A 15,240-nucleotide genomic window follows, 5' to 3' on the forward strand; every position below is an offset into this window, starting at 1 on the left:
TCAACACAGAAACGCTTTTTCTTGCCTTCAAGTCTCTTTACGCCTTTGAAATTGGCTTCGGGGCTTGCTCCCAAGCCATGGGCGCAACGGCACCAACGAGCATAGGCGCCACACCAGTCTCTCTTGCATCCTGGCCGATCATGTTTGAAGGGAAGCCGAGCTCGAATTCTTTGACGCTTTCCAGCTTGGCAATCTGTTCATCGGTCAAGCGAATACTGAGGGCTGTGATGTTGTCCTTCAAGTGCTCCACCTTCCTGCCGCCAATCATGGGGAAGACATGTCTCGTCTTCTGCAAGACGTACGCGAGCGCAATCGCCTGGACGGACTCGGTGCCATGCTCCGTAGCCACCTCTTCGAGTGCCTCGCTGATCCGACGCTCAATGTCCGTCTGCTCGGCGCCAAAGAAGCTACGCAAGCCCTCGCCAGCCTTGGCGCGCGCCTCGATCTGCTTCTTGCTTTGGAACTTGCCGCCGCCCAGGACGTCCCACGGGCAGAGGGCCATGCCAAAGTGGTGGGCCATGGGGATGATGTCGCGCTCAAAGTCGCGCAGCAGCACATTCCACCTGCCCTGGTAGATGGAGAAGGGCGTCTTGCCGTGGGCGCGCGCGTATGTGTTGGCGGCCGACACGACCCAGGCCGGCGTGTCCGAGGCGCCGAGGTAGAGGACCTTGCCCTGCTCGACGAGAATGTGCAGCGAGTCCATGAGCTCCTCGATCGACGTCGTCCAGTCCCACCAGTGCACGTACAGGAGGTCGATGTAGTCTGTCTGCAGCTTGCGCAGCGAGTCGCGCACCGACATGTGCAGCGACTTCTTGTGGTTGCCGCTAAAGTTGACCGTCTTGCCCTTGCCGAGCGCCCATGAGCGGTAGTCGGTGGTGAACTTGGTGGCGATGAACATGAGGTCGCGGTTGTCGCGCTCCTTCATCCAGGAGCCGATGAACGTTTCCGAGTCCTCGTTCTGGTAGTTGTTGGCTGTGTCGATGAAGTTGCCGCCGGCATCGTGGAAGGCGTCAAGGAGCTTGAAGGACTGCTCCTTGTCCATGGAGCCCATGTTCTCGCTCCATGCCTCGCCGATCGACATGGCGCCGAGGCACAGGGGGGAAACGCGGACGCCGGCCGTGCTCGAGAGGACGCGGTAGCGACCGAGCTCGGTCGCGGGCTCCGGTGCGGGCTGGAACATGCTCGTCATGATGAGTGAGGGAGGCTTATGTTAGGGCGACTGGATCTGAAGTGTAGTGTAGAATGTTGCAATATACGATGAATGTCGACTTTCAGTGCACAGAGGCTGATGAACAGGAAGCGTACCTCGCCAGGTATTTATACACCAATTTGCATCGCCATATTGCGAGCCGCCACGAAATCAGTTTCAGGGCGGAGTGAGGAGAGGCTCATGGTGACGTTGTCTAAGCTCCGAAAGTCGATCATGGCGCTGTAGCGTATCGCCGAGATCTCTGCCCGTCGTGTGCAATGGGCCAACGCGAAATCCCCCGTAGGCCCCATGCAGGCGTGCTTGTCTTGGTGAGGAGGCGGTAGGCGGTAAGCCCCCCGCATCAAACTTAATAATCCCTTTCAAAGCACATGCCCCAATTTGTGGTGTTTAGTTTTAGCTCCGTCTAACTCCGGGCCACGCTCCCCCAAAATACAGACGATGAACTCATTTGAGGAGGGAGATACACAGTCTTAACTCCCCCATACGATTTGATTTGCGATTGCCGTGCACAAGCCGGAGGGTTATTTCTTTGGGCGACCAATAGCCACTGCAACCTTGGCACTCCGTCCTAGTGGGTGTTCCCTGAACAGTGATGATGGGCACCTCTATGCAGACGGCTTACTTGTACAACGTGCACGGATTCTGGCATCGACAAAGCGCACACCAAGTGGCCAGTACTAGTTGGCTGTACGCATCATGAATCACCAGAACGACTGGACATCATTTGAGACGGCTTACTTCCATGGTGGCTTCAGGCCCCCCATGCATGTTGTAAGGCATGTGCATGATCGCTCCATCAGCGATCGTCTTTTTCAAGCCTTGATCAAGGTCGCTTCATCATGGACGTGCATGCGCAGAAAATGGAAATCAACCATGTTCTGTTTAGGGATCATTGAACGGATAGACGCCACCAGTGTTCTTCTGGCTTGACTGCACCTCATGCACCTGAGACTGGGCTTTGAACTAGTGCCAGTTTCGCGTGACACGGAGGCCTGGCATTTGGGAGACCGTTGTAAACAAAGCCGGCTGCATGGTAGAATGGCTTGCACTTCGGAGCGTCGTTTGAGAGAGTTGTACCGCGCTTTGGTTGGACCTTGTCCTGGAATTTGAGAAGTGAGAAAGGCCGAGATAGTCACCCCAAGATGCTTCGATTTGCGACGCTGCTCATTTCTCGTTTGAAACTTCCAGCGTGCAGTAGAACTCTTGCTTCGCTAGGAAGGGATCCTTTTTGGATGAGACAGAAAGTCTGGGATACGACAAAGCCATTGGTGTGCTACTATCGGTAGCATCTGGGCATCACGCTCACGTTCTGGAACAAGGCTGAAGCAACTCGTCTGCGCTCAGAGCCACACACGTTCATGCAGTCGAGCACCACATGCTCAAGGATACGAGAAAAAGAAAACATATAAGCACAAGAATAGTACTAACAAGTCCAACTCATGACCATCCACCTGTGTGATATTGCCACTGCCACCCTCAACATGCATCGATTTGCACCCTATCCACCCTATCCACCCTCAAAACGCCGTCCGATGGCGGAGAAGACAGGCCCGACACTTGTAGAGAGCGGAAAATCCGAAGACAGTGGTTCAATGAGCAGCATCGATAGTCTTATGAAGCGTATTGCTTTGTTGCCTCACGAACTCAAGGCTCAAATTATTTGTGAGACGTTATGTGAGGAGCGCTGTATCTTCACCCTTCTACCGAAACCACATTGCTGGCTCTGCTCGGACGGTAAGAGCGCCGCGATCACACCTCACATCGAGGTTTATACCAAAGGACACCTCGGCAAACGTGGAACAATTACCATCGGAAAAGACCATGACCATTTTTCGGTGAATGTCATCCCGCATGACTTTGATCTCAGGCCTTGTAATAATCTGCTTCGCCGCTCCTTCCCGGCTGCATACTTGCATGGGCTTCAAGACGCTGGCCGCAGGGCTGTGCACGCTTTTCGGTTCAGGGCGCGCTACGACAGTGTCTCCAGCGAAGAGCAACTTAGTGAATGGATGCGAAAGTTCAAAGCAACATGGACTGACGAAGGGTTGGTGAAGCATCCTCCTCCCAAGGCAGGCTCTGGGAATACCAGCAAAAACAACCGCGATGCCCATACAGCCACCGCCATGTCCGTGGATGGCTCTGAAGGCGGGCCAGATTTCAACCGATTTCGTCACCTACTACTAGCCAACAAAGTGCGCGATCGAGATCCTGACTTCGAGAGCATATGGGAACTGTGTCGCCGGCGCTCCGAGATTTTGTTTCCATATCACCGATTCTTGTGGTGCCCCTCGGAGTATCGGGAGCACATGACACACGAGCACCGAGCAGTGGTCCTGCAGCCCGACTGGGCCATTCTGAGCCGGAACTTGGAAACCTTGACGTTGGACCTACGACGGAAGCAAGCCTTGACCAACATAGCCGTATTCGAGGCTGCCAAAGTCATGAGTGCCAACCTTCAGCTCCGACGTCTTTTGCTCGTGGGGTTACGGACCGAAAAGAGACAAAAGCTCGTCCGCAGCACTCTGAAAGGGACCCCTGCGAACGAGACAATGTTTGCGTCTTCGGAGCACCAGACGATTGAAGATCTAGAGGAAGTTGAGTCTTTCGGCAAGTTCAAAAACTGGGTTGCAGCGTTTCGGGGAGCACTAAGGCCGGGGGGAGAGCTGGTGTTCGTCGACATTTTGGCATGACCACAGCAGTAAAGTTCTGGCTTCTATGGCATCCTACGTGGACGAGACATAAATTTTACGTTCGTAGATATCAAACCAACTCTCTGCTGACTATTGATGAGACGGGAATATACTACACATGTTTCTTGGGCGAATCTCTTTCAAGTCGTCAGACCTGCGTGAAACTGCATGGCTTTGACGTGATGAGGGCAAAACAACAGGAATTGTGATTTTCCTCAAGGGAGATGAACGAAATGCCTCTGAAAATCGTAGATTTAATCCTGATCCGTACTACAGCCGTCGAGACCGAGTCGTGTCGAATCTCAGACCGTACGGACAACCCCAACAACAGCCCGCGCAGCTCCGTCAAGTGCACCAGGTACGCCGACCTGTAACGTCACTCATCCACCCATAGCCTTCCTCGTGCTCTCGGGCATCTTGTCCAGCGGCAAATACGTGCCCTTTGTCTCCCCTGCCACCTCGACAGGCTGCGCATCCGACAGCACGAACAGCATGCGCACGGGCTCGTCGCCCGCCGTCTTCCAGCCGTGCATGACGCCGCGCTGAATAACGACCTCGCCCGGGCCGAAGACGCGCGAGGCACCGTCGTCGAGGAAGTACTCGATCTTGCCTTGCAGGACGACGCCGTAGTCGAGCGACGAGGTGCGGTGCATGAAGGGTATGTTGCCGGGCGCAAAGTCAACGATGCGACAGACGGTACCGCCCGACTTGTGGAGCGTGTTCATGCTAGGGACATTGTTGGCGTAGTGCTCCTCGAGATCGACCTCGTCATTGAGATTGGCTGGAAAGGTGGTCGTCGTGTGAAGGTGCCAGAGGGTGGTCTGAGGAATTTTGTTGTCGGGCTCGGCTTCGAGAGGTTGAGATTTGAAGACCGACCTGCCTGTTTCGGGGTCGTGTGATGTGAGGTGGTATACCGGAGGTGGAAGGGCAGTGGCCCTTGGGTTGCTGTCTGCCATGATGTAAATCCTGTTCCGTAAGAGGGTCCAATTTGACTGGAAAGGTAAGGTGAAAGGAACAGCAGCAGATTCGACGGTGAGGCAGTTTAATTACTCGAGGCCATGTTCTTATAGAATGTGCCCTCTGCGAGTGAGACGCTGACTCAAAGCCACCCCTCAACGCACCTCGAGGTAGGAGGCGAGCTGACGTCTCACCCCGTCTCGCATTTGACCATGCGTCAGACAGAGTTGCCGCCTATACCCCGCAAAGGTGTCGATCAATCAACATGGATTGTTTTCGACCAAAGGAAACATCAGCCGATACCATTGCCCGGCTTACTCGTTGGCCTGGCCTGTGCGGGTTCGACCAAAAGTCTAAGAGCCTTCATCCCGACACACCAAGCGTGGTATGCCACACCAACGCTGATCCGAAGACATCCGAGCCCCTTACTCGAGAGACCAATCACAAATTGATTACCCTAATAAGCTCACGTTGTACTTGTGATGCCATGGAATCAAGCTTTGCAGTTTTGGAGGGTCGGTCTCCTCTCCTCACCTCATGAGGGTCCATAACGAATGCGCTACAGGGGTCATAGTCGTCGTGCATTTCCCGCATATCGAAACTATCTTTCATCCCTGCCGAAGAAGCCTCGGATATACTTGACACTTAGGGAGATGAGCTGTGCTTAATTGCCGACTATCCTGGATCGGAATGGTCTATTCAAGTCTTCCCTTCCATTACCTTGACGGCGTTGAGTCAATGCCCTGGGCAATCCTACGCGCTTGGAGCTGGTCGAAACGGCCCTGTGAGGCGGTTTTTGTAAGGTCGTTCAAAGTAGAGCCTCAGCCTACCAGGGTTACCACCCTCCCAGCAAATCATCCTAGCTCCACGCAATACTCTAGCTCATCTTTGTTTCAAGCTCATGCAACCATGTGAGGATGTGACTTCAAGGCTGATTCATCCGCATACTCCATGTCACTACAGTGAATACTGATGTTGACTACCGGCCCTTGGATTTTGCTTCGAAGCATTTCACCTATACCGTTGGGGGTTTCCCCGGCTCCATCATGTTGATTACTATGCTGCTTAGTCCGTCCGCTCGAAAAGGAGACTCGTCTTGCTATAGTCGGGGATCTGGTGCATTAACTTCCCCCGATCCCTCAAATGCGGAAAAGTCCTCCAACGAACAACCCGACCGTGGTTCGTTTGGTCGGTCTTCTCTTAATTAGGCAGAGTGGGCTTCATGCTCATGCTCATAGTGATGAAATGATGATTGCGAATGCGGGCTTTCGGAATGTGGACAGCCCGCAGAAGGGCATGCAAGAGATGTACGATCCGATTACTTTCATTTGTCAAACCTTGGCGGCAATGTCTCGCGGTACTTGACCTGTCCTCAGAGTTAGACCATAGTACCCTATCGTGAACGTGAAATTGCCATTCCACTCGAATCATCAGTACAAATCCTGACTTCTTATGCGGACATCAGTCCATGTGTCACCGAATGTCAGAGCGTTGTTTAGAGCAGAGTGAAGGGGTCTTCTATAGGGTCCGTAGATAGATAGAATATAGGTATAGGATAGGAATATATCTGAATTCTAGCCCTCCGCAGCTTAGGGGGCTATCCGCAGCCTATATATACGTTCTCTCCGGGCCCTTAGCTCCCTAGCTAGCCCCTTAGCTTAGCAGGCCCTCAGTGGCTCCGCAGGGGTCCTGACACTGAATACCTCAGAGCAGGTATAGTCAAATTTTAAGTAAATAATATTTCCGGTGCTAGGTTTGCAAGGCTTTAGACCTATTAGTATCGTATGCGTCATGTCGTCATAAACTTAATGCTCTGAACGGCCGTGTGGATATACCGCTCAGCAGCCCATATAAAATTAAGAGCGTCTTTCTGTCACGGTCTCCCACCTGATGCCCTCATGCCCCCCAGACTGTAGCTCACCCTTGGATACCCTATCCCACCACTCTCCCAATTTCACCACCTTGCCCTCACGTCGTGCCTCCTCCGCAGCAAACACTACGAGATGGCTCATGATCGCCTCACCCAGCGAGCACCCGATGAACTCATCCTGAGCCGTCCGCACCTCCATGCCCTCATTCTTAACTCCCTGCACAGCTAGCACAAACTGACGTGCCAGACCCATATCGCCACCACCATGGCCGCTCAACTCCATCTTGGGGTTATAGACAGTCCTCTGCCCCGTACTAAAGTCTTCGACTGTGATGGTCCTCGAGTCGGCAAAGATCTCTCCGTTGGTGCCATAGATGTGCGAGTAGCGCTCACAAATCTTCTTCGTCGTGGCGACCATGTGCAACGTTGCCTGCTTGGCAAACCGCGGCGGCGCTCCTTCGATAGAAGGCTCGTCGTCCCATGCGAGCGTGACGAATTGGTCATCGCAGACGTCATTGTCTGACTCGTAGACGCATCGGCCAAACCAGGGACGAGCCGCGACCTCACGATCTGGTGTGGCCGCGCTGTAGTCCTCGCCAAGTTTCGTGGCAAGGGCCTGCTTCGCCTGCGCCAGATCGGGCATGTCTTCAATCTCAGGTAGAACGATCTTGACGGGCCAGCTGCGGTTCCCTGTTTCTAGGCTAGCCAGCTCGGGTCCGAGATAGATCTTCTTGGCGGAGAACTTGCAGCCATCGTCGCCGAGTGGACAGGTCATGCAATTTGTGGCATTCCCAGCGGCTATGGGCTTGCGAGCCTTTCGATAGGTGGTCAAGGCCCCTGTTGATGATACAGAGACTGGCACGTGAAAGGGATGGGCACTGCCGGATTTGTAGGGAGCGGCGAGCAACCAGAGGAGGAGGTCAACGTCATGACAGCTCTTTGTGAGGAGGGAAGGGGCTGTGGTTGCCTCGCGTCGCCAGTTGCCACGGACGTACGAATGGGCAAAGTGCCACCAACCCACTGGCTCCGTGTGCTCAATACTGACAATATCGCCGATAGCACGGTCTGAGAGAAGCAGCTGGCGTAGAAGCATGTTGTGGGGGCTGTAGCGGAGGACATGGCCGACAGAAAAGAGGGCGGAGGGCTTCAGGGCGCGATGGATATCTAGACAATCTTTGAGGGTTGTCACAAGTGGCTTCTCGCAAAGAGTGTGAAGGCCAAGGGGGGCCAGTGCCATGATGACTTCGCGGTGCATCTCATCTAGAACGCAAATGAGGACACCGTCAACACCAGGAGGAACTGAATCGCCGGCAGAAGCAGCGGCTCGGCGGGCGGTTTCGTATGTCAGGAAAGCATTCCAGTCAGGAAAAGACTGGCCTTCTTGAGGGGAGCCATCTGCACCCCAGATGAAGTCGCGCCCAAATTCGGTGCGCTTGTAGGGTAGGGGCTCAGCAACAGCTGCAATGATGCCTTCGGTCTCGTCCGTGATAGCGCCGGCGTAGGCATAGCCACGAGAACCGGCACCAATGACGAGGAAACGAGGTGGCGACATGGTGATGGGGCAGGCCGAGAGTAACAGTCTGGAAAGATTATGGTGGTACTGCTCGGCCAAAGCTGTTCACAGAATGTCTTCCTTTTTATGACGGCAAAGATGATCGATCCTATGACGGACTGAGGCGGTCAACTTCAGATGTAACGTTGCGTAGGATGTGCGCAGCTGGGTGGTGGCTGCATGTAAGTGACCATCAGGCTGCGAATGATGAGTTGGAGATGTCGTTCTGCATATCGGTGCTCAAGTGGACGACGAGTGTATGGGTTGAGCAGCTCAACATGAGCTCCTTCTTCCTGTTCGTGTCGAAGACAGGGTGGCGGGGCCCTTGGCAGCCGTTGACAGCTGAAGATTTTCCTCGGAACCAATGACAAAGTGCCCATTACCGACCCGGTGAAAGTCTCGGTGAGATCCCGGACCAGCGGTCAAAATGGGGACGGAGAAAGGCTCAAGAAGAATCGGTTGAAATGATGATGTAAGTCGTTGCTGTGGAACGCTCTCAACTCCACCTCGCCACAGCTCAGGTATTAACCGCAGTAAGTTGAAGCACCTCGACCTTTGCGAGGCAGTCCATTGACACCGATCTTCAACACACAATGGACTACCTCCGCTCTCGTGCTACGCCAGCCAAAGCTGTACCTCAACAGGCAGCTTCGGATGGACCTCTCGTGTGGATTGACTGTGAGGTAAGTTTCTACACCCATCGAACCATGTAACAGCAATGAGAATCTGACCTTGCCAGATGACGGGCCTTGACCCTGACACGGAGGAGATCCTCGAGATCCACTGCATCATCACGACAGGCAACCTCGAGCCGCTCGACGGCCCCGGCTGGGGTGTCGTCGTCCACCAGCCGGCGTCGCGCCTCGACCAAATGGGCGAGTGGTGCACTGACATGCACGCCAAGACGGGCCTCACGGAGGCAGTCCTTGCCTCGACGACGACGCCTCAGCAGGCGGCGGAGGGCCTGCTGGCGCACATCAGAAAGTACGTGCCAACGCCGAAGGTGGGCCTGCTCGCAGGTAACACGGTGCATGCGGATCGAGGCTTTCTGGCCAAACAACCGTATACGCCCATTGTCGAGCACTTACATCATCGAATCGTAGATGTCAGCAGTCTCAAGGAGGCAGCGAAGCGATGGTGTCCGAGAGAGATAGTCGAGGGGGCGCCGGTCAAGACAGGGACGCATCGCGGAAGGGAGGACATCGAAGAAAGTATCGCCGAGGCACGATACTATCGTGAATTCATCTTCGGCGCCACGTGGAGTCAGGGCCGGGAGACTTTGGCTACGGAGCCGACAAGCGACGATGAACAATGGGCGAACAACTTGATGTAGCTAGCTGGCTTGCTTGTAGAGACAACCCGTGGTAGCTGCAGGCTGCTGAGGGCATGACCCGTAGACGAAGTGGCATCCATTGACTCAGGACTAGCCAGTCAGGCGGCGTACCGTAGCATCGTGGAGCCTACCCCGGATGTGCCTCGCTCGCCATTGTAGACTCATGTCGATCAAGAAGCCTGGCAGAGGTTCAATTCCATGGAGCTGCAAGATTGAAAACCCAATGTCGATTCAATCTCGGCGCATTGTTCGCCAGAATCCTCGATCTCAGCAGTGGCAACCACCCCTGGACGCTGCTTTCCGCGCGCAAATGATATCACCTGTGGCAACTACGAGCGATGCAGCAGCTGGAGGCGGACCCCACCATCAGCGACAGCTTCTGGTGTAGCGCCCTCAGCCAGACCCAATGCTACCCCCAGCCCAAATCTCCCTCTTCCAACTTTCGTCCCAACAAACCCTCTTCCACCATTTCTTCCTCCTTCTCCATCCCAGATTTTTGCTTCGAATTGCAATCCACCATGAGCGTTCAGACCGTCGAATTCAAGCCCTTCCAGGACCAGAAGCCCGGCACGTACGTTGACTCTCATCTCCTGGAATCTGAATCATGCCACCGACCCCTCCATCCACCCCAGGTCCCAAATTACCCCGCCATTGCATCACTGCTTGAGAGCTCTGATGAGCTCCCCTCCCCATCAAGCCTATTCGTTTTGCGACACGTTTTCAAGCTCCCCTGTCAAGTTACTGACATGCATACAGCTCGGGTCTTCGCAAGAAGGTCACCGTCTTCCAGCAAGCTCACTACAGCGAGGCATTCGTCGCCAGCATCCTTCTCTCTATCCCAGAGGGCGTTGAGGGGTCCTTCCTCGTTATCGGTGGTGATGGCCGCTACTGGAACCCCGAGGTCTGCCAGCTGATCGCAAAGATTGGTGCCGCCTATGGCGTCAAGAAACTTCTCATCGGCCAGAACGGCATCCTGTCCACGCCTGCTGCCAGCCACATCATTCGCAAGCGTCAGGCTACGGGCGGTATTCTGCTGACAGCCAGCCACAACCCTGGCGGTTCGTCCCCTGCATTTTCTACCTCTGCGACCAAGACTAATTGCGTTTCTTCAGGCCCCAAGAACGATTTCGGCATCAAGTACAACCTTGCCAACGGTGGTCCCGCTCCCGAATCCGTCACCAACAAGATCTACGAAACCTCGAAGACCCTGACCTCCTATAAGATCGCCGACGTTCCTGATGTTGACCTCTCCACCATCGGTACCCAGACCATCGGCAACCTCGAAGTCGAAATCATCGACAGCACCGCCGACTATACCCAGATGCTCAAGGAGATCTTCGATTTTGACCTCATCAAGAAGTTCTTCTCCACCCACCCCGACTTCAAGGTCCTCTTTGACGGTCTTCACGGTGTCACCGGCCCCTACGGCATCGACATCTTCCAGAAGGAGCTCGGCCTTGAGGGCGCCACGCAAAACTGCATTCCTTCTCCTGACTTCAACGGTGGCCACCCTGATCCCAACCTGACCTACGCCCACTCGCTCGTCGAGGTCGTCGACAAGCACAACATCCCCTTCGGCGCCGCCTCTGATGGTGATGGTGATCGCAACATGATCTACGGCGCCAACGCCTTTGTCTCCCCTGGCGATTCTCTTGCTATCATTGCGCACCACGCCCACCTCATTCCTTACTTCAAGAAGAACGGCGTTTTCGGTCTCGCTCGCTCCATGCCCACTTCTGGCGCCGTTGACCTCGTGGCAAAGAAGCAAGGCCTCAACTGCTACGAGGTGCCCACCGGCTGGAAGTTCTTCTGCGCCCTGTTTGACTCGGACAAGCTGTCAATCTGCGGCGAGGAGAGCTTTGGTACGGGCAGCAACCACATTCGCGAGAAGGATGGCCTGTGGGCCGTGGTGGCCTGGCTGAACGTCATCGCTGGTATCGGTGTTCAGAACCCCGGTGTCACCCCCTCCATCAAGCAGATCCAGAAGGACTTCTGGACTGAATACGGCCGTACCTTCTTCACCCGGTACGACTACGAGGATGTCGACTCGGACGGCGCTGCCAAGGTCGTTGGCACCCTCAAGGAACTCGTCGACAAGCCCGACTTTATCGGCAGCAAGATTGGCGACCGTGAGGTCACCGAGGCCGGCAACTTCTCCTACACTGACCTTGATGGCTCTGTGTCTTCTGGACAGGGTCTCTACGCCAAGTTCTCGTCTGGCAGCCGCATCGTCGTGCGCCTGTCCGGTACCGGCTCGTCTGGCGCCACCATTCGCCTGTACATCGAGCAGTACAGTAACGATCTCAGCACCTACGACCAGGATGCCCAGGACTTCCTGAAGCCTGAGATTAAGTTTGCCACCGAGCTGCTCAAGTTCAAAGAGTACGTTGGCCGTGACGAGCCTGATGTCAAGACCTAAATGAAGGCATAACGATACGAGAAGACTTGTACGTGACGAAACGGGGAGGGATCATGGGTACGAAATAATGCTAGGCCAACATTGAGCATGCGTGTTTTTTTTTGCATCACGTTCTTTCATATCTTATTTCGTCACTTGATTGTGATTCGATGGTAAAAATGTTGTTGCGGCCCAAGTGTGAGGGAAGAATGTTCAAATTGTTATGCTATTTGTGCGCTACTATCGGCCTTGCGATGTTACGCAAAGTAAGCAGAGAGGTATCTCGTCATGAATCGTCAGTCTCGTAAAACATTTTCTCGTTAGTCGTCAATCGAATTCTGTGCATACGTCCGCCTCATTACCGTCTCCCTCCCAATTGCCAAGCGCAAGAGTCAATCCGTCAAGCCACGATGCTGGGCTGATTCGTCGTTTCCCAGATGGCAACTGATGACTAGGACCCACCCTTGTATCTGCATATCATTCTCTCTCTCTCTCTCTCTTTCTCATCCAAGTCAGGACAGTGCATCAACAGCTATCGTCTCCCTCCTCTACAGTCGCCTTGTACGAAGAGGGTGCCGCCGTGACGGCAGACGGCCTCAGGGGGTTGAACAAGTCGCGAAAGTGCGCAGCGGCCACAGTCTCGACGAAATAGAGCTCAAAGGCGCCGGCGGGGCCGGGTCGTTGGTTATGGGACCGGTAGCGGGAGCAGAAGACGTAGATGTGGATATCACGGAGCCAGAGGCGGTGGGCGGACTTGCGGTGGAGCCATGTGAGGGAGGATGACTGATGGGTTACTGCGATCGCGCGGCTGGTCAGTCTCTGTAAGGCTGAGGAAAGGCAAACAAAGGAGGAACAGATAAAGGAATGGTAGAATCAGGCTTTGGTATTGGTGGGAGCAAACAATGACAGGCAGGGGTTTTGCATACCGAAAGCCGTCCACACGGGGCAGCGGCGAAGCTCGCCTTCCCAAACGGCGGCATGAAGACGGATCCCCTTGGTTTCGACATCCTCATATACGATCAATGAATGCTTAAAGCCGTCGTCTATTATCTGACTGCCATGCTATTAATACGATGATCCTTACTTTGTAAAGGAGGAGGGAGACGTACGCCTGGAAAAGTCGGCGTTCGCTTGACAGCTTGTATTCCTTGGGGCTGATCTGGATAGTCAAGGCGTTCCGGGCCTTCAGCGACATGAACGTGCAATAGAACAAGATCATTTCTGTATGTTTAGCGTCTGGTCTCGTGTTTCCAGGTAAAGACAAGCTAACTTACCCTCCCATGTCTTGAAGACCAGCGTTGCCCACGCTCTGGCGCATTGCGCAGTGGTACTCCATCTTCGCAATTGTAGGGCCCCACCCTCGCGACTGATGCAGAGCTCATGAGCTCCACGGAGAGCGTACCAGGGCGCACCGCTTTGAAATGATCGGAGGAGTAGATATGAGCCCTGATCCAGCGGGCTGATGTATACCATCAGAGCTAAGCGGTCATTATCAAATGGGCGCCTGAAGAGGATCTTTGGGTCTCGCGGTATGGCAAGATGACGCCCCCATGGCGTATGAGGGCCCCAAGAAGTAGACGATTTGGCTTGCTTGAGGGCCGTACGAGACGAAAGGGGGATGGAAAAGATCTGCTCGGCCCAGTGGCCATTCTGTGACTCTTTTAGGAGGCGTCGAAGGTGGCAACGATCAGCTTGACGAACCGGTTCTTGGGCCACGGGTATAGCCAGGGCCATGACTTCTCGACGGACGACAGGGCCTGCCTGATTTGCAGGTGGCACTTTCGCTGGTGAGCCTTCTACACGATCGCATGACGATGACGATAACGTACATATGCCGCGGAGTTCTCGAAACCTCATGATTCGGTTGTTGAGCACGTCCAGCGCATCGAAGTCAAAGTTTTTCGACCTGCATGGTCAGCTGAGAGCCTGATAGAGATAGGATATACTTACTGAGTCAAAAGCCGCCGGACCATGGTAAGGAAGTGATTGTACACCACGAATCGTTGAGGGAGGGGTAGCCCTTCCACCTCGTCCTTCATTTTATTGTACATCCTGCGCCACCGAATTTCCTTACGAACAGTCTTATCCTCGTAATACATGGTCATATCTCTGAGTGTGCGGGACAAACATGGCAGGACGAGGTTGAGGTAGTTGAGCGTCATAGGCACGCGGAAAATATGGACGTGGCCGCGGTCAGCAAGATCTCGCAGTATGCGGGCACAACCGCGAGTTTCTTCAATGACTGCTATCATATGTGGGTGAAAATTCTCGGGCAAAGCAAGGCGAAGGCCATCGAGACGAATGGCAACTATATCAGCGCGTTCGGCTTCAATACAGCAGCCCTGAAGGAGGTGCACATCGGCCTGGCCGGCACGCTCTATGGCGAGGGTCGGCATTGTGGAAGGGAGCGACCTAGTAGTTCATCGCGAGCCTACTCGGAGGGTGGTGGTCGCCGCGACAGAGCAAGTGGAGGCCGATTTCCGCGGCTCATGCCTATCAGAAATCTTGTTCAGTGTTGATTGACTGGAGCGGCTTGTAGCGACTGAGAATCAAAGAGTGAAATAGTAGTTGGTTTTCCTTCTGGTGCACTGCTGACGAGGGAGAGCGGATCGCGAGATGCGATTCCAGCGAGAAACTTCACTTCCGACGAAACAGACAAGAATGAGGTGACTCCGCAAATATCGGCAGTAGAAATCTGGAAGCCAGCATAGCGCCCTCGAACGGGTGACCGAGGGCCAAACCCAGCTGCACTTGCGATTCGAAGCTGCAGGCCGCGATTTGACGGACAACTCATGGACCACCACCACGCCACCACCGCCCCCCCATCGAACCGTGCGGTCGAAATACAGGGGAGGGGCACCGGGTGGCCGGTAGTGCTCACCTATGGGTTGTTGATCGCTCGTGCCTGTGTAGCTCAAGGCACGTCGTTTTCAGTGACTGATCTGTGTTCGTGGGCCACAAGGCCGGACAGCTCCCACTGCGCAGGCCTGTTCACCACAAAGCATTCTTAGTCTCCCGAGATCCGCCCCCGCACGAAACCCCAAGCATGCCATCGATCGGTCACCGTCCCCGTCAGTCTCTGTCATGCAGCACCAAGGCCAAAAAAAAAAGCCAACTGCGACCAAGTGTTTTCGGTGCCGATGTACAGCGACGATGCTTTGGCAGCAAAAGCAAGAGAGAGGAGAACAGGCGTATCGTATACTGACCAAAGGAGCTGCGCTGGGTTGCTC

At 54.6% G+C, this 15,240-nt stretch overlaps 6 protein-coding genes across 6 annotated transcripts; 2 read left to right on the forward strand and 4 right to left on the reverse strand.

Moving 5' to 3' along the window:
* Positions 1–37: 37 nt before the first annotated feature.
* AAD14 (putative aryl-alcohol dehydrogenase aad14) lies at positions 38–1,189 on the reverse strand (the record flags this gene model as incomplete). Its single annotated transcript, XM_028637397.1, has 1 exon — positions 38–1,189. One exon carries the CDS (start codon positions 1,187–1,189, stop codon positions 38–40), a length of 1,152 nt encoding a protein of 383 aa, XP_028497269.1.
* Positions 1,190–4,280: 3,091 nt separating this feature from the next.
* On the reverse strand, positions 4,281–4,856 carry D7B24_003205 (uncharacterized protein; the record flags this gene model as incomplete). Its single annotated transcript, XM_028637398.1, has 1 exon — positions 4,281–4,856. The coding sequence occupies one exon, from the start codon at positions 4,854–4,856 to the stop codon at positions 4,281–4,283; it is 576 nt and encodes a 191-aa protein (XP_028497270.1).
* A 1,857-nt stretch (positions 4,857–6,713) lies between these two features.
* Positions 6,714–8,279, reverse strand: D7B24_003206 (uncharacterized protein; the record flags this gene model as incomplete). The annotated part of the gene is made up of 1 exon (XM_028637399.1): positions 6,714–8,279. The coding sequence occupies one exon, from the start codon at positions 8,277–8,279 to the stop codon at positions 6,714–6,716; it is 1,566 nt and encodes a 521-aa protein (XP_028497271.1).
* A 593-nt stretch (positions 8,280–8,872) lies between these two features.
* On the forward strand, positions 8,873–9,612 carry D7B24_003207 (uncharacterized protein; the record flags this gene model as incomplete). Its single annotated transcript, XM_028637400.1, has 2 exons — positions 8,873–8,962; positions 9,019–9,612. The coding sequence occupies 2 exons, from the start codon at positions 8,873–8,875 to the stop codon at positions 9,610–9,612; spliced, it is 684 nt and encodes a 227-aa protein (XP_028497272.1).
* Positions 9,613–10,130: 518 nt separating this feature from the next.
* PGM2 (Phosphoglucomutase-2) lies at positions 10,131–12,031 on the forward strand (the record flags this gene model as incomplete). The annotated part of the gene is made up of 3 exons (XM_028637401.1): positions 10,131–10,183; positions 10,369–10,670; positions 10,725–12,031. 3 exons carry the CDS (start codon positions 10,131–10,133, stop codon positions 12,029–12,031), a joined length of 1,662 nt encoding a protein of 553 aa, XP_028497273.1.
* A 504-nt stretch (positions 12,032–12,535) lies between these two features.
* D7B24_003209 (uncharacterized protein) lies at positions 12,536–14,406 on the reverse strand (the record flags this gene model as incomplete). The annotated part of the gene is made up of 7 exons (XM_028637402.1): positions 12,536–12,804; positions 12,937–13,064; positions 13,120–13,246; positions 13,615–13,660; positions 13,712–13,788; positions 13,840–13,916; positions 13,961–14,406. The coding sequence occupies 7 exons, from the start codon at positions 14,404–14,406 to the stop codon at positions 12,536–12,538; spliced, it is 1,170 nt and encodes a 389-aa protein (XP_028497274.1).
* Positions 14,407–15,240: the final 834 nt, after the last annotated feature.

Source organism: Verticillium nonalfalfae (genome assembly GCF_003724135.2).
Source record: "Verticillium nonalfalfae strain VnAa140/NRRL 66861 chromosome Unknown scaffold_19, whole genome shotgun sequence".
Classification (NCBI taxonomy): domain Eukaryota; kingdom Fungi; phylum Ascomycota; class Sordariomycetes; order Glomerellales; family Plectosphaerellaceae; genus Verticillium; species Verticillium nonalfalfae.